At 42.9% G+C, this 21552-nt stretch overlaps 1 protein-coding gene across 13 annotated transcripts in view; it reads right to left on the reverse strand.

Annotated features, from left to right (window-relative positions):
* LOC4576020 (glutamate receptor ionotropic, kainate 2) overlaps positions 1-21552 on the reverse strand; it is a 116135-nt gene that overhangs the window by 9135 nt on the left and 85448 nt on the right. For 12 of the 13 annotated variants that reach the window (XM_061642575.1, XM_061642560.1, XM_061642530.1 and 9 more), the window contains 4 exons: positions 20327-20479; positions 19856-20244; positions 19467-19727; positions 17300-17437 (listed from right to left, as the gene is read on the reverse strand). In XM_061642575.1, coding sequence (XP_061498559.1) covers positions 17300-17437; positions 19467-19727; positions 19856-20244; positions 20327-20479 — 941 coding nt within the window. Of the gene's footprint in view, positions 1-13495; positions 13634-17299; positions 17438-19466; positions 19728-19855; positions 20245-20326; positions 20480-21552 lie in introns of all 13 variants that reach the window. The other variant, XM_061642492.1, reaches the window with a different exon arrangement.

Genomic DNA, 21552 nt, shown 5'->3' on the forward strand with positions numbered 1-21552 from the left:
CTCATGTTGAAGGCTTCTAATCGATAAGCCTTTTGTAGTTCGATTTACGGTCAAAGTAGCAAAACAAAACAAAAAAAAAAAACACACACACACACACATACAGACAAAAGCACGGATACTACTCAAGCTTCTTGTACTGTATTTTTGACGGGTTAGAGCAGAGATGTCAAACTGGAGGCCCGCGACCGCTTGAGCCAATTTTTTTTGTATAAGCATATCTGCATCTACAGTGTATGTCAGTCAATTCCGGAGCTGAAATATTGAGTGATTTTCTTCTTCGCAGGTTTTTCTACTAATTGTCGGACCATCATAAAACTTTGTCGGTATTTTATCCTACCTTGCATCTATGCGTGTATGAACAAAACAAAAAGAAATTCAAGAACTGGTTGAGTTGAAGAAGAAAATCTCAAAACTGTTTATTTTGATCAAAATGAGCATTAAGTTCAAATTTCGAAAAATGGTTAAAAATTCAAAAAAATCTGTTGTACCCTTTCCGATGAATTAATTTGTTAGTAATAAATATTTGATGCACAGCTCTTTAAAGAAACAACTCGCGTTTTCGTTTCAAACTCTAATAAAACTCCAAAATGTCTGGAAGTATCTTACCCATCTGCATGTGGTTTTGGAACATTATTATTTTAATTTGAATTTTGATTCTTGATGACCAAAAAGAGCAATTTGTATAAAAACGTACATGAATAATTTAACAAAATCACTCAACCAAAAGTAATAAAAAATGCTAGCTCTTACACTTTTCGTTGGCATGTTTTGTGAAAGATCGAATCCCTGTTTAGGTATGGCTGCAAATTAGAATATTATATTTCTGCAATACGTTTAGAAATCAGCTGTAACATATGTCAGCATAAACACGTATTATTGTTAATAGGATATTACAAATGATTTAAAGCTTTCCATGAGGCGGCACCAAGGTCACCAGATATAATACATGTGAGCTTATTGCTATGATTTTTGCTTAGTTGCTATGATTTTTGCAGATATAATACATGTATGCTTATTGCTATGAAGCATAATTATGTTTTTTTGGCTATAAACAGTGCTGCCGGGCCGGTCTCGTAGTATAGTCGTCAACTCGTACGACTTAACATCATGCCCGTCATGGGTTTAAGCCCCAAATGAACCGTGCCGCCATATGTAGGACTGACTATCCTGCTATGGGGGGATCAATAAGTCATTGATAGCCAAGCCCACAAGTTGAGTGGTACAGGCAGGCCTTCCGACAACGGTTGTTGAGCCAAAAGAAGAAGAAGAAGAAACAGTGCTGCCAAATGCCACTGTTTGAGTCACCACGCTCTTTCTGGTTTAATGGTCTGTCGGGTCAAACAGAGCGAGAAAGCAAGCACATTTTGTTTCATGGAACCACTAGCACGCACTGCATATCTGGCATGAATATCGGGATGATCACCGACTGAAAATGTCGTGACCAAGTGACTGACCAAGAATTGGTTGCACACAATGTCACTGTTTGAGGCTCGCATCTGATCATCACAATAGAACTCTGACATTAGTTTGTTTCAGCCGGAATTGGTCATGACTATGTCAGTGATATTTTGCAAAATTGATCACAGTAAAAAAAGTCATGACATAGTGACTGACCAAGCGATGGTTGCAAAAATGTCACGAAACATGTATTGATCACACCAATCGTTTTGAGTATCACCTTTGAGTATCACAATTGAGTACGTGACGTTGATATGGATGTTGTTTCAGTCAGATTTTTTTATGACATTGACAGTGACATTTTGCAGCACTGAAGAGAGTTACTAAGGGACGGTTACGAAGGACTTGTATGACACCTTGCACTCCCCGACTGTCAAATGAAGATTTGTTCAAGTCTGGACTAGACTGGACGAACCGACCTGTAGTAATTTATGGACTTTGGACAGCATCAAAAGTAAGAATTCACTGTTTCTAACGTACGTAAATGCAGTTCACAAAAATACCAAAATACCAGTTTAAAAATATTAATAATCAAAATGACGCAATAACAACATAAAAAATCCTTTTGACATAAATCAGTGTTTGTCAATATTTTTGCGTATTAAATCTTGTTAGTTGACACAAAACTATACAAATGTGAGAAATATCAGGCATATTCAAAATAATCAACTACAATTTTTTATACTTTCTTTATATTAAAGTTTTAACTACTGAAACGCAACTGTAATCCCGAAATGAAATGGAAAGAACTGCTCACGATCTGATTTTTGCATATGAAAGCTAGGCTGAGGCTCGTGCTACTATTTTGCGTAGCATTTTGGTCCGCGGGGTCAAATGAGTTTGACATCGCTGGTTTGGAGGCTGTGGAAAAAAAGGAAGAAAAGCGCTTCTTTTGTTTCCGTTTGCTCAAAAAGCAAATTTTATGTACACGCTTGTGGGAAAAGCTTTTGCATTGATAGGAAGGAGGGCAAACCGGTCCTCTGGAGTAACCGGAAGAGATAGGAAAGGGCACAAGGGATAGTTTTTTCCTCACTGTTTGTTTGTGGCTTGATTTGATGCCTTCTGTTCAATCTTTCTCCCTCTCTTTCTTCTCTCTCTCTCTCTCTCTCTCTCTCTCTCTATCTATCTCTTGATCTTCTAACTTGGAATGGAAAAACTATTTTCTCACATCACCTCTTTTCCAATCCCACTCCCCCCCTCTTTCTCCTCCTACTCTTGTTGTTGAGATAGAATTGTTATGGGTCGCGGAGGAAACAAAAAAGGGAAAACAATATTTCTCCCCTTACTAAGCGCGCGTGTATTTTCCCGCCAGCCCGATTTCTCCTTCCGGGACAAGAAATCGAGTCGAACAAGGGCCACTGGGGCCGGGGAGGGGATGGTTTGGTTGGCTGGTTGAATGGAATTTGGAACTGACCGGGTCAAAGTCAAGTCGCTCGTAAAACTGTTTTGTCGAAGCTAAACTTTTCAAATTTCCTCTACCGCCCCATCATTGTTTCCCGTAAACTTTTCTGCCTTCCCCCCAGGGGAGTGGCCGGGTGGAGGATGCAGCGCATCAGGGTATTGGTTCGCCGTTCGGCGCAAAGTGGCACCATCGGATGGGCGGCCGTGACGAAACTGGTGGAATTAATTTCAATTTTGTAAGCGGGAGGAGTCTTGCAGACTTTCTGTGTGGGGTTAGAGTATGGTAGCGTTGTTGTTGTGGCGCTCATTTACTTATTCACCATTTTGAATCGTTAGCTGGGATGGAAAATGCCTCTCTTTTTTTTGCTACGGTCAAGATTTTAATGCACGGATTAAAGCACGATCTAGGCCAAGCGCCAGCCTCCGCCAATGCAATGAGAAACACATCAATGGACTTGTGAATTTGAGTGTATTTATGTGAGTGTGGGTATGTGGGTACATTACTGCCGCCATTTGCTGGAATGGCATCTAAATACTTAGCAGAAGAAGAAGAAGAAGAAGAAGAAGAAGAAGAAGAAGAAGAAGAAGAAGAAACAAGACAACCAAAACATGGAAATCCGGCTTGATCTTCCCCACGCGATGCAGCTCATCCATAAATTGACGCTAAACATTCCCCGTCAGCTGAAGGTGAGGTGTCAGAGCAAAGGAAACGTCTGCTTCAAAGCATCACGCACAGGCACACAGTACAGGTGCGGAAATTCGGGGCCAACAAAAAAAAAAAACAAGTTTGAATTTTAATAAACCTCTCGACTGTTGTGGGCATATTTTTTGTGCCGTTTTAAGCCCCGCCTCGCGTGTCTTATCGCTTCTGCGAGTCCGCGTTCGAAGGTGCTTTATTTTTTTTTGTTCCAGATGATGAAACATTACACGGCCGTGCAGGAAGGGCAGACAGGGCGCGCACGCAAAAGCAATCAGAAAAGGTACGGGCCAGCGAGACAGTGCGCGCGGCTCTTGGTTCAAATCACATTTTCCTTCCTTTAGGCGCGCCGGAATGACTTCTGGGAAACTTTTTAGTTGCTCTGGTGTTTTCTCTCTCTCTCTCTCTCTCTCTCTCTCTCTCTCTCTCTCTCTCTCTTTCTCTCTCTCTCTCTCTCGCTCGTCAAATCAACAACGCACCTTGATTATGTGTGTCTATGTGCGTGTGTGTTATAGCTTGATGAAAAGTTCTGTGCAGAATGTAGCGCAGGCGATAAAACAGAGAGACAGGCTGGGTTTGTGATGATTTGAAGGATTTAACCTACAGCCAAGCAAACAAAAAATCGAGAGTAAAACGTGAAAAAAGAAAACTGAAGTGGAAAATGGGAAAAGTTTGTTTGCTGGTGAAAAGCGGCAAATCGCGTTTGATGTAAACTGATGATGGCGCTACAAGAGGCTTGTGCTGTGAAAATAAAAAAAAGAATGTACCGGCAAATGTCCACTAGCCTCGAAGGGTAGATTTATTCTCGAAAAGATGCTTCTTGTTGTCAATGTGCGCAATGAAAGAATGAATATAAATATATATATACATATATATAGAGAGAGAGAGAGAGGGAGCGTGAGCTACGAAGAGAGAGGGAGAGCGTAGAATTCATATCTTCTTTTTGTTTGGAAAGAATAATAGGTTTTGAACCCTGCCTCACTTCAAACCAACTTTTGCCTTTCCTTTGATCAATTTACGATTGACTGCAAGATGAAACTTTCCACCAAAACTTGATTTCAATTCCAAAAACAATACAATAAAAAGGAAAGGATTAATTTTCTACTGCCAGCTGCCTGCTATCTTTGTTGACAAGAGTATTAATGCGACAAAGATGTTATATAATATCTTATTTTTAACTAAACAAACTTAACACACTGCGATTAGCTTCCATATCCACACACCAAGTTTACGTATTATTGCTATATCTTTAAAGACATAATATCGGTCAGTATAGGGTGTATGTCTGTAGTAGTAAAAAATAAGTTTTGTCCATTTTTTATTATTTTTACCATCCGTGTACCTCTTACAATAATGAATTAAGGTTATTTTTCCGTCTAGTTTTTATAGCTGCACTTGAGTAAATTACGATAGAAGAAGTTCAATTCAGACAATTGTTAAAACATGATATTACAGTCGTTGTCGCTAAATTTTGACTCTAACTTACCAATTTTTGTCTTGATGGTACCAATTTTTGACAGCGAGTCACAATGTTGGCCTCCAAAGCATCAATGAAAGTGACAGTGCACATCAATTTTTGTCTCTGAAGCATCACATTTTCACTGTGAGTCCATCACTTCGTTTACAAAATTTTACATAATTTCTGAAACTATGTGTTCTGAAATTGTTGAGTTAAGCAGTGAATAGTTTCACTGATGGAATTTAAAATAAATCAATTGCTTTGCCAATTTTGGACGTTTTAATTTTAGTGGAATAATTGACATGTATTTTGAGGTGTAAACAATGGCTTTAGAATTTTTAAAATTGCATTCCTTACTAAAAAAAAAACAATTAAATTACAGGCTTTTGGGTATTGTTTATGTAATTTATAATTACAATTGGCAAAAATCTGCTTAAATACTTTAAAAAATTATCATTATCACAAGAGTCAAAAATTGAAGACTTATAGGCAACAATAGGTGCGTTACAGTCAAAAATGGATGCGCACTGTCAACATTTGGTGCCTTAGAAACAAAACTTGATGCGCACTGTCAATAATTGATGTTATAGAGCGAAAATTAGGTGGCAACGACTGTAAGTTGTCTAGAGCCAATTACATTAACATATCATAGAAATTAATAGATTTTTCAGCAACACAACGGCAGTCCACAAAAGTACTATTACAAAACTGTGATTTCAGGATACGAAAACAAATTTCTTAAATTGACCCTTCCGAAAGTTTGACTTTAATCAGGTAGAAAACATTGAGAGAATAATGGTGATAAAACATAGTCAATTTTTTTATTTAAGTACATCTTAAGTGGCTATTTGGAGAAGTTCGGTAAACAATATTCAAAGCTTTAGACAATGGTATGCCAAACAGGATTTTTGATGAAATGCAAGGTGCAGAAAATGCAAGAAAATATAAATTATGAAAAAAAAAAAAGAAATTAAATAAAATCAACTTTCTCTCTTAATTTATTCAAGTGCAGGTATAAAAAAATAGACGGTAAATATAACATTGGGGCCCTCCACGATTCTAGTCAGTTTTTTTATATGGAGTTTGACAGTTGGAGGCTGCAATCATATGAACTCTCCTTCCAAATCACGTCCAAACTAGCCTACGATTTTCAGCCTAGATTATTTCAGACTCACAGCTAGAATTAGATTCGAGTTGCTGCTCGAAAAAATGGCAAAATCCTAAGGTACATTAAAGAGATCAGGCGATGGAATCTAGAATCGAAGTGTATGTAGACCAGGTTTTTGGCATGGCAAAATGACATGTTTTTCACGTCACTTTTAGACAGGACGGGTGAAAACTTTTGCTCAAACAGGCTTTCAGGTTACTTGACGAATACATAAAACACTCTTAAAATCTTCATTCAGAAGCAGAAGCGATAAAAATCTGCCTTCTTAATGCATCCCACCTGTACCTGTACCTACTTTGATAGCTGCTCGAAAACTGCTATACAATGCAAACAGCTGACAGGCTGAAATTTCAGCCTGCGGTCTTAAAGCGTAAAGGGGACCATTAATTGATTTTTGTAAGAGCATGGTAAAAAAAGTAAAATTATGTGCAAAATTATTTTTTAACAATCACTAACTTACACCCTATACTGACCGAAATCATATATTTTGAAGATATAGTAAACATCGTGAAAGATACATCATGAATTGAACTTGGTCAGACCAACCAGAGAAAGATTTAACTTTTCCCTTTTTCTATTCATCTTAAAATGTTTTTGTTAAATAGAAGGTAAATTATTTGTAATGGAAAACATTGTACAACCGCAAAAGCTTGAAACTATTTAAACAACGTCAATTAACTTATCCTCTTTCGCCGTACACACACGCACACATAGCCAGAAGCTAACCCATGAAGGGATAGTACGAAACGATGGTCAAAAACTACCGAATGCATTTTCCGTGCGCTCCCTCACCCCCGGCCAGCAATCTCGCTCTGATGGTAAGGAAAAGTGGTTTTGCAAATTGTAACTTCTGCAGTGAATGTCTCTCTTTACCTCACTCTATCTCTCTCTTTCTGTCCTCCCCCCCCACCCCTCCTCCCCTCCCCTCCTGGATCGTTTCCCTGCAGCAAGACCGTTTCTACTAGTGGTTGGATATACGGAACCCCGCCCGTAACCGCATTCCGAGTTTGCCACCCTTGGCCAGCGGCGGGCACCGAAACACAAATGGTCGGAAACTTTTAGTGTAATGTGAACCGTTTTACCGTGCGAAATGGGAAGCATATCCCGCTGGCGCACTGTTTCCTTCCTGCCTCCTATTCTACCCCCCCCCTGCCCCTTCCCACGCGCATCCCTTCTCATCCTATCGCTTTATTTTCTAGTGGTTTTTCCATCGGTGGTCAGCAGCCGCAGCCGGGTCGAAGGCATAGTTGGTCGGTCAGTGAGTGTGAGTGTGTTTGTGTGTGTGTGTGTGCGTTTGATGCGTGTTAAGTTTTGAGCAAGAAATCTTCCCCGCTCGTTCTCGTGCAGCCCTTTCGGCCCGCCAAAAGGTGCATTCTATCCGCTCCAGCCGGCCTTACACTTGTTTTGCCCTTTGCCACGGAGACCAGCTTTGCCATCCCTGCACCCCTCCACTCCTGCAATTGGTCCCGAAACGAGTCCGGCAGTAGCGCGGTGTCGCTACGGAATCCATTTGCATAATTTAAAGTTTCTCGCAAAAAGTGGGCACTCCTTTGGGGAGGGTGCGCGAGGGGCAGGTAAATACTTAAGCATACACTTTCAGTTGGAGAGAAGGTCGCATGGGGAGGGGCGAGAGGCCGAGCAATAAAAGGAAGAAGAAGAAGTAACGTAAGGGCACTTGCATCCCGGGTTTCTTGTAAAGTACTGGGCGCCTCCATGGGGCTGGTGAATGTGAGGTTAACATAAGCAGAAGAAAAAAAAAAACCCCGATGGATGAGCAAAAAATAATCCCGACACCTTGCTGCGAATGTGTTCGCTTGCAGTTGAAATTTGTAAAAATATACTTCCTCCCCTACAACCGCTAGTCCCACCTTTGCCTGCCATTTACCCTAAAGTGTGGTGGACAATGTGGTGGAAACAAAGTGGGGGAGGGAGGAAATTGGATAATTTTACGACAGCTATTCTTCCAGCGCAAAACGTGGACCAGATTTCAGTGCAACACTGTAGGAAAGATTTACCTGTGGGCGGCGGAGACGTGCTGAATGAGGAAAAAAAGAGACCTCACCCGCCCCGTGCGACGGGATGCAACGGAATGCATCGCGTGGATGGCCATCGAGCAAAGGACGGTGCATCAAGGGCCCGGTTCATCATTAGCCCTCAAGGAGGTGTCGTTTACCTTGCCACTTGGCTGGGCCCTGTTTCAACAGCACACACGGTGCGCAGGGTAAAGAAGGAAGCAAAGCCAGACCAAAAGGGCGAAGGTTCGAGAGCGAAACCGAAGCGGTGAGCCTTCACAGCATTTCCTCTCGACAAAAGCGAGTACCCTTTTGTGTTGCCAACAAATCGGTGAAACGATCTTGACTTGACGTGTGAGTGTGAGTGTGTATGTGTGTGAGGAGGCAGGATATGTACAGTGGTTGGCAAAATAATGTGCCAACGACTTAAAAATGTTAGGTTTTTTTTTACCAATTCTCGTAAAAAAATGAAGTTATTGTACTTATTTATTATTTAAAACATTATACTATTTTTTGCTTATGAATGAGCAGCACCAAATCATTTTAAAAAACGTAAATTTTTCTTTAAGAAAAATAACTCTCTGCCCATTTTAATCCTTCTAGAGAAATCTATTTTTTTGACAAACATAACACCAATCTAATAATTTATATTCACTTCTCTGGCATTCCGGGCTCGTTTGAAAATCTTTGGCATATTTTTAAATTTTTAGTTTTTATTGATTCTTCCTGAGTGCTTTTCAGAGCTTTGACATATTTTATTTTTTTCAATCACGCCATTTTTACCATTTTGCATCGAAAACCGCCCATGAAATCTCGATGGGAATCAAATTTCAAACTAAGCGGGGGTCGTTCAAAAAGTTTGAATCGATTTGATTGCAAAATTGGTTCCTGTTGGTACATTAATTCATTTACTTTATTTACTTGGTACATTAATTTATTTATTTACTACTTTATTATTAATTCAATCACATGTACATATTATCAAACATGAGTTATAATTTCAACTCATCTGTGCAAAACTTTCGGAAATCGTCTCACACTGAAATCGCCTATGAAATGACCGAACGGATCAAATAAAAAACCCAACAATCTGAGTTCCTTCTTTTGAGGGCTCTTTTTTTTATTCAGAAAGAACGGCTTCGGCCGTATTGCTGGGTTCTTTTTGATGTAAACAATTGTTCATAGTTTATTTTTTTCGTTCGGTTAAGCTAGATTAAGTTAACAAATGGCAAAATCCTTACATTGTTGAAACCTAAATGAAAAAGTTAAACTGTCTTTTGACAAATTTGAACTTGGCGGTGAAAAGCGATGACGCAAATTCTTGCAATCTTTTATCTTATAATTATAAAATGCAAAAAATATAAAATATTTAAAATAAACAAATTTAATAATATATCCAAAGTTAAATTATCCAACAATCTCACACTGTACCTGTATGCTCTACATCATATTTAAGCCAATTGGCTTTATTAGACATGATGTAGATCGGGCAAGTAGCTTGAAGGACGCCATCAGGGGGAGCTTGTCCTTAGGATTAGCTATTGTTAGTCCAATTCCGACTCCGGCAAAATCAGAATGACCAGTCACCGCCTGGAGTCGGACTGGAGTCGAAGTCCTTCGTAGTGGACTAGAGTCGAAGTTATTCGGAATTGTCCAAAGCCGATTGGAGTCGACGGAAATCGTAGTTGGTCGGAGTCAATAGGTGCAATGTGTTTGTGATCAGGCATTTCATTTCGTTTTGTTTTCTTGTCTTTAATTTTGCACTTCGTATACAAACCATTGTTTCGAAAGCCGACTCCGGACAACTTCGACCTCTCCAAACAACTCCCAACAACTCCGAACGGCTTCCAACGACTTTGAGCGACTCCTGACGACACCGGACGACTCCGTCTTGAACGACTCCGGACGGCTCCAAACGACTCCGGATAATGCTGGGCGGACCTATCATCCGGATTCGGTTCCGAAATTACCGAAGTCGAAATGAAGTTGACTCCAGATTTTTGCCAACTTTGCCCAGCACTAGAAGACTAAGGTCTTTACTAAGGTCTAAGGACAGATAAAAAAACACGCCAACATGTCCTGAAACATGTCTGGAATGCCTGAAAAATGCATATACATTATTAGATTGGTGTTAAATATGTTAAATAATAATGTTTCTCTAAAATGATTAAAGTAGGTAGTGAGATATTTTGTTTCTTAAAGCAAAGTTTTCATTTTTGTCATAGTTTGGTATTTCACATTCATAAGCATTTAATGAATAATGTTTCAATAAATAAAGCACTACAACTTCATTTTTCACGAAAAGAAAATGGCCAAAACTGTAAAATTGCAAGTACTGGGCACTATATTTGGCCGATCACTGTAGCTAATGCTGCCCCGTTTCATCCCAGCCCGGTAACATCATTCTGCTTGCCGCTTCCATCCCCAGGACCTAGTTGTCAATTTTTCCTTGTTGCAAGAATGTGAGTCAAAAACTTTCCTTTACATTCCCTTGCTCGTCATCCCCCTTCAATTCCCTTTTCCCTATCACTTACGCCTTAAGGAAGGCTTGAACTTTCCACCCGATGTTCTCACTCTTGCATAAAATAGTTTCACTTTTTGTGGTTACGGGAAAAACTGTGAGCCTGTATGTGTGTGTGTGCTTTTTGTTACTTTTGCTGTCAGTAGTTGCAGGAAAAATCCAATCACACGCACACATACACCCATCAACATTGTTGCCCAGGCAGAGCTATAAAGCAATCGGGCGAGCAAAGGTCCCGTTGGGTGGTGCGTTCTCGATTGCTGCCTAAATTTTATGCACCATGCCCCACCCTCTGGTGCTCTGTCTTCGAAGCTTTGCCCGGCAGAAACAGCGTTCTTTGTTACAGCATTCAATGTAGCGCACAGGCCATACACACAGAGGCAGACAGCAGTATTGAACAGCGTTAGTAACAGGGCGCCATCGTCAATAAATCAGTGGCGGGACGGGCGGATGCTCCAAAGTGTACGGTGTTGCTTGTGGGTGGGCTCATCTTACCTCATTTTCTTCTTGATTTTCTTTTCTGGTAGTGTATGTGTGCTCGCAGCGAAGGAAATGGTGTTAGTGTCAGACAAAATTTACTGCTAATGGAGTGAATTCGAACAATGGGGCAGCCCGACCATCGGCAGCGGAAAGGCTTTTGCGGGGAACACGGAAGCGAAGATTTCTGATCCGTTTTCCGGGCTGTGCGGATGTCCTGCCGTATCGATCCTTGGTGCTGCTTGGAGCGTCGTAAAGGACGGGAATGTGACAGCTTCCAATTTACGTCCCACGGACCGAATAGCGTTTCCGACCATTATCGAGTGGAAACAAAGAGGAGAAAGAGAAGGAAAGGAAGAACAGGGTTGGGAGGGAGGAATCTTAAGCAGAAACACAATCATCAATGCTCCTCTCACCAGTTGCAGCGCTGGTGATGTTCCTTTGCCTCCGCGACGGGATAATTATTTTAATTTCTTCCCTCGGCCCAGGTCGTCGATCGGCGGGACGCAATGCTGGCAAATGATAACGCGCCCGGCTCATGAATATTTACATTCTGGGTGTTGCGTTTTGCGATCGATACAAGCCACTCAATTTTGGCCCGAGCTCGAGTGGTGGCAGTTTGTGTTTTTGGTGTAATTTTTGTTTTACCCGGGAACGCGACTTAACTGCTGCAATAATCGTGCGATGCGTGCGTGAGCAGCAATCGATCCTTATAATTGGTTTCGATGATTTGAATTTTTTTGCAGAAGAAATTGATAAACAGTGTTATGTCTGGATACGTATACCCGCACACACAGATTCAGTGACATAAAGTCACACAGACACAGAGTGAAGCAACACATGGATATGAGGATTGCTACATCCCGCGGGAGAAGAAGAGCAATAATTGAAAAAAAATTCTTCACACACACACATACACACACACACACACAAACACACACACACACACACACACACACACACACACACACACACACACACACACACACACACACACACACACACACACACACACAAGAATAGGCATGGTAAGCAACATCACACGCGTACAAGCAGCAAAAGCTAGTGAGTGTGATAAAGAGATTAAAAGAGCGCGAGAGAGATTGAGAGAGAGAGAGAGAGAGAGAGAGAGAGAGAGAGAGAGAGAGAAAGAAAGCGGGAAGAGATAAGGAAAATAACAGCACAAAACACGATATATGATAAAGTGGGGAAGAATGTACAGTAAACAGGAATAAACTATGATATAGCGCCTACCACAACTATATGGACAGTCACGATTTGTGGAAAATTCATAAGAAATAGATAGACACAGTAAATGTATGTGTTGTGCAGGATACTATTTCACATCTTCATATATTTTTTTTCATATACTATTTCATAATATCATAACTATAAAGACGTACCATAACTTATTCTAGAATGGTTAACAGAAAAATATTTTTAAAGATTTTTTAAAAGTGGTTTACAACTAGATGCTTTAAAAAAAACTTAAAATATGCGATAAAAAATTTGACAAAAATATAAATATATAAAGACGTGAAATAGTATTCTGCACCACTCATCCATTCGCTGTTTTTTATCTATCTCTTACGGATTTTCCACCAATCGTGAAAAACAACAGTCCATACTAGTTGTGGTAGGTGGTGTATAAAAACGAAACAAGGAATAAAACAACATTTTGTCTTCAAATAAAAGTAATAAAATGCTAATGTATTTTAATAAATGCTATGAAAACAGAATCATTGAAAAAATAATCCATAAATAGCCAAAGATAACACAGTACAATGCAAAGAAATTAAAACCAAAAACTATTTGACAGTATTTAGAATCAGAACAAATATCTGAACAATGTGAGGCAAAATAAAAACGCTGATGTAGTAAAATGAAACATCTCGTTAATAAAGAATTGAAAATAAATATATAAAAAAAACATGGAGAATTTGAAATAATAAATCAAACACAAAATTAGCGAAAACACTTGAAAAATTATATAATAAATAAGATAAAATATGTTTTACTAAAAAAAAACATCAACTGCTATAAAACATAACCACTTGAAAAATTGATACAAATAAAAACACATTAAAATCAATATAGAAAAAGGAAAAAAAGAAAAGAACCAACGTAGTTGTTTGAAAATAAAACAGACAGAAGTAAATACGGCTATAACACAGTAACGTGATGAAGAAAAAAAGCAAAAAAATAAAACTAGTTACACTCAATAAAAAAGAAGCCGTGAACAAAAGTAAAATAATGGAACGAGACAAAATCCTACCCCACAACACGCCGCTACGGCACTTACTTGGGAGCAATATCGCAACCCTGCTGCATGAGGGAACCGATCGTGAACCAGAGCGAGTTGAGCAGCGTGAAGCTGTTCTCCAGAAACAGGGGCTCGCTGTTGCAGGGGTGTGGATTTTCCCACTCGTACGGTGTGAAGCTGCCGCGGCCAAACAGGATGCTCATGGAGGGGAGGGGGATGGAAGCGACCGGAGAACGAAGGCGATGGAAGGCGGTTGGAGGACGGAGGAAAGACAACAATGGTTCCATTCCGCCGGCACCGAGAGCAAATGAAAGCAATCAAAGGCACCGATGTAACATCACTCGCCCGTAAGGAAGAGGAAGCAGAGGTTGTGGGAAAGGGATGGAGAGGAAATGGAAAATGGAAGACAACGGGAAAAGAAGCAAAATGAGGGATCATTGTAGTAAATAAGTGTAGCACTCATTTCGATTGTGTACTGTACTGCGGTGCACGAATGGGGAGTTTTTTTTTGGTTTTCCACTTTTCCGCAAGTAGCGAAGGGAGCGCAATATTGCTTGTTTCATTTGCCCCTGCCACCGCGGTCCCCGTTTCGCCCCCTTACAGTAACAACAATCAAAATCACTTCATCGTAGACGGGCGGAGCATTAGGAACGACTGCGTGTAAGAAGTGTCAGTGTGTGGAGCTGTTATCAATTTGCTGCTTTGCAGTTTTGTAACGCGACGTTTTCCCACCTTTTTCGCCCTTTTTTTTTTTTGCTCGCATTGAATCGCTCGATGATAGAAAACCGCCATGTACACTCTATCCTCATACGCACACACACACACACAGCTTTGTTGATGAGCGAGCATGAACGTCATGTTTTCCGCCCGACACGTGTACGTTCGGTGTAATTCTCGAGGTGCGTTTTGCGAAAAGGATGAAGCAATCTAGTTATAAATTTATTATCTCGCCACTCGCTGGCGCAAAAAGGCGGAACCGATACCGACACACCACGCACACTAATACAGAAGCAAACGCTCTCTCTCTCTCTCTCTCTCTCTCTCTCTCTCTTTCTCTCTCTCTCCCTCTCTCTCTTTCCTTTCCCTTCTGCATAGATCAAGTGTAAAGCTAGCGGTAGCACAGCGGGAGCGTTGGCGAGCAACGCACGTGTGCACCCGAGCGCGCTTTCCTTCGCTTCTCCAGCGAGCGAGGCATTCCCTTTCATCTAATCCCGATCGAGCAGCGCTGCCGAGATTATCCTCCCGCTCAGTGTTGGTCCTGCGGGAGGAGACGGCAGGTTTGTTGTTCGCATTTCGGTCACACAACCTCACACACACACACACACTGCCGACAGAGACGGCCCTCAGCCATTGGATTATGATTTCACTTATCGCTTCTTCAATTTATTAAATTGAAATTTAATCCCGATTCCATTTCTGCCCCGTGCTGCTATCCACACTTGGCTTCCCATCGCCTAATCCCAGATCCTGCTGCTAACTCTGGGGCTCTGCACCAGTCCGCTGTGTTTCGCAGGCCACGTACGGATGGTGTATCCTTTTCGCATCTTCCACAAGGGAGTTTTTTGTGTGTTCTCTGCAGTTTCGAATGCTGCGCGTGGAAGAAGGAGTCAACTGGCAAAAGGCTGGCTTTATCGTTGTTTGTAGCTTGTTTGCGATTTACCAGGAATAATGTGCGCTTCGCTGTAGCTTGTTAGGTATAGAATGCAGTGCGCACTGCCTACATTTAGGCGCATTTGCTACAAAGCACATCAAGCGGGGCAAGGGCATGATTGCTTCGGCAAAGAAAATGAGTAAAAGGAAAATACTTAGCCAGCTATTGGAAAATGTTTCAAGGCTTCCATCAAGTGCCATTGATCTGCAAAAGAAGAGAAAAGACACGAAAGAAAGAGCTCTGTGTTTCAACTGTTTTCTCATTTGTTTCAAGTACTATCATGTATTTGTGTGTGTGTGTAAAGAATTAATTATATAGCAAAACCAAAGAATTCTTTAACTTTATGTCTCTTTCTCTCTTTCTCTCTCTTTCTCTCTCTCTCTCTCTCTATATATTCTGCTTTAAGAAAAAACACAGAAAAAACAAAAAAGACACAATATTATTTTCCTTTCCCTCATTTGTTAAAAAGTTGCTGAGACACACTTTTACTTCCACCGTAACGCACGTGGGAAAAAGGGAGACAAAGTAAGTGGCTTTTGAGTGATGAATTACGTACTATGCCCTTCATCGTCTCGGCTGCTTGAGTTATGAGCGTTATGAATATCTTTGAATGAATACTCAAACATACACACACACACATGCGCCGTCATCCATGGAAAGTTTGCTTCGACGAGGTGGAAAACAGGGCACCCTACGATGCATGAGTAGTGTCTATTTTTCAGCCCAAAACTTCAATCTCGCTTCGTTTGTGAACCGGCGGCACCAAACAGCTTCATCCTTCACCTGTCCTGTGTAGAAAAGGCTAGAGACGCGAATGTCCGTGGCTGTGTGTGTGTTTGTGTGTCGGTGTGCGTGAAGGATGGGAAAGAATAAGTGGAAAAGCAACTTCCCCCAATCATCTGGAGTGATTGAGATTCAAAATCGTTGGTGGGTACGCTAGCGAAGGGTAGCTGTAGCCGTGCTATTGGGCTGTGGTCTGTTTAGAGGTAGAGAGCGAAACCCTACCTAAAGTGGGAGTATTTATCACAAACCTTTGTTTTTTGCTTTTTTGTGTGAAGAGTTGAGCGATTGTTCAGCTTGTTTCTTCCGAGCGCAAAGGAGTGAGTTCGCGAGAGCACTGCCTCCGTTGGCTGGCGTACCCAACACAAGCAACAACAAAAAAACACGCTTACGGCCAGAGCTTACAAATCCATCGCTGAAACCTGATAAGCTCGCAATCGATCGGGGGGGAAAACCGTTGTCGGCAGACAGCACCTTGACTACCCGTTCGAAACCCCATCGAAAGTGGCGTTGCTGTTCGTGGAAGGATGGAAACAAATACGGCAGAAGAAGAAAAAAAAACTCCTCTAAGCTCTGTCGTATTAGCCGTTCGCTACAACCAACCACCCACAACGGTACGGTACAATCGGCCGCCGGTAGCAGTGAAACGAGGGAAAAAACTAAAACACCTCTTGGCATCACAACGTCGGGAACGTTTGCGTGCTTGAACGAACGCAGCGCTGATGAGGTGACAAAGGGAAATGATCGGTTTTACGGCTAAGCTGGCATGAAGCCGGAGCCATCCACTTCCCCCCCCCCCCCCCCCCGCCCGACCGCTAACGGGTCGATTAGCGGTGGTTTGTGAGATGGTTGGCCTGGCTGTCCGCTTCCCCCCCGCTCGGACTTCAATCGGGCTCGTGTGGCGGTGAGATTAGTGCGTGGAGAAGATAATGCAACACAATTAAGCCCGCCGCGGGAAAGGTGTAGAGAAGCTTTTAGAGATTGAACGTTAATTTGTTGCCCCCGTTTTAACCGACTTGACTGCTTTCGAACTGTCGCACGCAATCGGTTACTCCAGCAGGATGGATTGAGTTACAGCCAATTGAAAATCGCATCAAAAACGCGTCCCACTGCAACTGGCTTGCAAATGTTCTACAATGCTGCTACAAACTAACTTCAAACAAGCGCTACAAGGCATCACTACTACGGATAGGGAAAAAAACAAAACAGGCGTATTAAAAAGGAGGGTAAAAAAAACACACACACACACACAATTATACACAATGAGAATGGCGAGAAAAATCTGTCAAAACCTCTGACACCACAAAAATGAAAAACAAAAGGAAAAGACGATAAATTCCGTCACTCTGCACTTGAATCCGTTCAACCCGTTCGCGCGCTAAACTTTTGGGACTTCAACTTGGGGTTCTTACTTGGGCAGAAAATCGCACCCCTGCTGCATCAGCGAACCGATCGCGAACCACATGCAGTTCATCAGCGTGAACTGTGTTTGCAGCTTTTCCGGGTGCGGATCGCACGGGTTCGGCGTGGGCCACTCGTACGGTGTGAAGCTGTTCCGTTATGGGGGGAGGGAAGAGAGCGTTTAGTACGAAGCAGTAAAATTAGCGGAGCAGTTTCTGTTGTTGTTGTTGCATTTGTGAAGGTCGGGAACGGGATGAAAAAACTAGCAAAATTCAAAACAAAACTCAGCCAACAGCAGGCGGCTCAAAGTGCAAAATAAAAGCTGCATCAAAAGCACCAAACCAAAAAAAAGAAAAACAACACCTTTTTTGTATTTTCCCAAAAAAAAACCAAACAAACCAATGCTCCACCCACCGTGACTGACACAATGGACGGAAATGAGAATTTATTGCCCTCCGGGCAGGGAAGCCAGCGGGGCGATTTTGAATATTGATTGGAAAATTAACGATGACACAACGGCGACCGAACGGTTGTATTTATTTTCCCTGCCGCCCGCGACATGTGAAGTACGCGACGGGGAAAACGATATTGCGCTAGTAAACTAGGCACAGCATCTCACACCTGCAAGCCCTCCCCCCTCCACGCGGGTAGTGATTTTTCGTGATAATTAACTTCCACGTCCGGATGCACACACACACACACACACACACACATACACACTCAACGAAAGCAAATTGAATTTGTGGTCGGTTATTTACATTCCTGTCTGTATGTTTATGTACGAGTGTGTGTGTGTGTGTAATGCTTCCTCTTCACACTGGTTGATGAGCAGATAATCGCACAGCGGGCGTTGTATGGCGCTGTTTATTTTGTTGTTGCTGTTGTTGTTGTCCTCTTGTTTGCTCATCTCGCCCATGTTCATTGGCGTGCGGATGTTATCTGTGCTGCGCTCCGTTAATCTTGCCCGGCGGGATAGCGTGAAGCGGAAACGTTTCAGTTTTTGCTTTGTTTTTTTGTTTTTGTTTTTGGTTTCCACCATTTTGGGTTTGCCACCATCACCAGGTTTGCAGTTGTGTGCGCAGGAAAGCTTCACCATTGTGGTGGATGTAATCGATGCTGGATGATTACGATGCTGCACAAGTAGCCAGCACTTGAAGCGCGCTCTGGGCAGGGGCTTTCGTTCGGCTAGGGGACATTATAACGGTGCCGTGACCAGGATTTCGATTGAATATATTAAACATTTTGTAAAGCGACCAGCTTTGTTTGATTTCTTTTCACCGTTCTGATCTGATTGTTAAAGCGCAATTGTTGATTGTTAAAGCAACAGTTAGATCAAAAACAGTGCTTGGTGCCGTGACCAGGAAGCAGCCCCTGCTGCTATAAGGGACTGTGAGACGAAGAAGAAGGGGAAAAAACTACCAAGACTTGTGCAAGCGCCATTCAAGCGTGGCAAATCACCGAAATGGCCAGTAATGGTACCGCTGGGGGAGCCCCCCGCTAACTGTGGGAAATAAAGGGACGCAACGCTGCAACAGGAAGGCAACCGCAACCGCGCAACGGGGAAGCGCAACGGTTTTGCGCGATGGGCACTCATAAATGGTGGATAATTTTCAATTAGATTGCACTCGTAAAACGAAATTACGCTCCACACTTGTGCGCCCGTTCGTCCGGTTGGTCGGCGAAGACGATTGCAAGGGATTTCCGACCGGGCGAATGCACAGGATTTGCACGGCACGAGCTGCTGCGGATCGGGTGGGGCGGCTTTTGCTGCTTCCTGTGCTGGTTGTTCACTGTTTCCGAGTTTTTTTTTCTTCTTCTTTTTGTTACGCCCAACTGCTAGCGTGCGCACACGGTGTCATTTCCGGCTGAGCTGTCGCTGACGATGTCTAATGAGGTGCAATCTTGTTCCCGAGACCGGGGCAGACATGCTGCTGAGGCACTCCCTTGTCGTTCGCTTTTAGTTTTTGCTGTTGCTGTTTTGTTTGCTTCCCGTGTGCGCGATGCACCGTTTTGAGCGCGACTCATGGCTTCTTGGAATGCGTGTCGTGTTTTTTTTCATTCTCGTTCTATTTTTACACCCTTTCAAGTGCTTCTTACACAAGAACGGGCAAACAACGTCGAGCAATACACAAGGAAAAGAAAAAAAAGGAAAGGTTAAAACTTAAAAGGCATGCTCACCGCGCCAGTATGAACAGCAGCACCGAGACACCGAGGTAGGCCGTCGCCATGTAGATCCAGACGTCGAGCGAGAGCGGCGAAAGGAAGGAAAACAGATTGGGTGGCTGCTTCACCGGCTTCCGGTACAGCACCGAGATGCCGAGGTTCATGAACGGCATCGTGAAGTCGACCACCTGCTCGCGGTCGAAGGTGATGGTAAGGTCGGCAATGGCTAGGTCGGCCCGCTGCTCCAGCAGCTCCTTGATCATGCCGTCCCATTCGCTAGTGTGTGTGTATATGTATGTGTGTGAGTGTGTATAAAGAACATAGAAAAATATGTATTGAACTGCGGGCAGGATGGGACAGACTTCCCCACGCAATTGCTCGTGTTTTTTTGTTTTGTCACCTACCCCGTCTCCTTGTTGTGGCTGCCATAACGACCGTCAGGCGCGAGCCGTATCGTGTAGTTGAAGCCCAGTATCTTCGAAATCTCGTGTATCAGATCGATCGCGTAGCCCTCGAACTGCGAGTTGCCGGTCAGCTTCTCGGCCGAATCCTTGCGCATGCAGTACGGCGCGCTCAGGATCGTCGTCACGATCAGCGTCTTGTTCTGCAGTATCTCGACGATCTCCTTCTGCTGCTCGCCGTACGTGCGCGTGAAGTTGACGCCCGAGGTCGAGTTCCAGGTGCCGCTCTTGCGCAGCCCCTGCGGTCCCAGCTCCACAATGTCTAGCACGAAATCGCTCCGGAAGCCCTGGTGGTCAAACTTGATGACGTCGGTCAGTCCGCGCATCTCCACCTGTCGAAACAAAAACAAAAAAAAAACTTGCATTGCGACGAGAAACAGGAAAGGAGCAGCGGGCGAGCGACATGGTACGTACGATTTTCATATAATTTATGAGGCTGTATCCGTGCGGCCACGTATCCTGGGTGTCGCATGACAGCGGATGAATGTCAATCTGCTGGCTGGTATCCAGATCGTGCAGCGCTTTCGCAAACAGATGCACCGCGTCATACATCAGCGCCGTTTCCGCCTAGAATGCAGCAATGAGAGAGAGAGAGAGAGAGAGAGAGAGAGAGAGAGAGAGAGCCAGCCAAAGGATGAGTGAAATAATAAAGGGTGGAGGAATAATTGCGCGCACGAAGGGAAACCCGTGAGCCGTACGGCTTCTAGCGTGGAAAGTCAACACACATCTGTCCACATTTAGCTCGACGAGGAGAGCGATAGGGCAGGGCGCGAAAATGATGGCCCAACGGGGTAGGGGTGGATGGTAGAGAGGACTTAAATTAACATTCATACGAGTGCACCCAGGGCTTTGGGCGTTTGGCAGACCCGTCCGACCGGAAGCACTGTTCCGCCGGCCGACCGCCGCATCGGCCATAGGTTGGCTTCCATCGTCCCATCAAACGAGAAGGTTAAATGTAAACGAAGCAATTATTGGCATTTCATTAGCCCTGGTGTGCTGGTGCTGGTGGTGGCGTTGGGTGGCTGCCCGCACAGCATGTACACGGCGGCACAGCTGCTGACAGTGCGTGCTATTGCGCTCTTACCCGCGCACCGTGGGGTAGAGTTGGGTGATCAAATGGACATTTTGGTTTTCGTTTTGGATTCATTTATTTCTTTTTTTTCCCTGCCATTATTGAGATCGAAAAAGAGAAAGTTATAAGGCAGAGTTGCACATGCCGAATGCGCGTTTAACGTAGCAACGTAGCAAAAACGCTTATAAAACGCGTTTTAACGTGAGTAGAGATGATGTATTTTAAAAAGGAAGATATTTTTGAATGTTTTTTTTTTCCACAAAAATTAACAACCTGCTGAAAATCTCGGTACCGTATGTAAAAAACAGTAATCTTGTTTTAAAATTTGATACGAGCTTTGATAAATTTGATATTTAAAATTTGAAAATATAAGCAATTAGCTTTTGTACTGTTAACGGAACTGAACCCATCCGATTGCTGGGGATGAACTTCCTGAATGGCATGAACGCTGTGTCGGTCAGTAGTAGTTGAAGTAGTAGTAGTAGTAGTAGCAATAGAGGCAGTAGTAGTAGTAGTAGTAGTAATAGACGTTGTTGTTGTTGTTGTTGTTATTGTTGTTGTTGTTGTT

This window comes from Anopheles gambiae, chromosome X, assembly GCF_943734735.2.
Source record: "Anopheles gambiae chromosome X, idAnoGambNW_F1_1, whole genome shotgun sequence".
Lineage (NCBI taxonomy): Eukaryota > Metazoa > Arthropoda > Insecta > Diptera > Culicidae > Anopheles > Anopheles gambiae.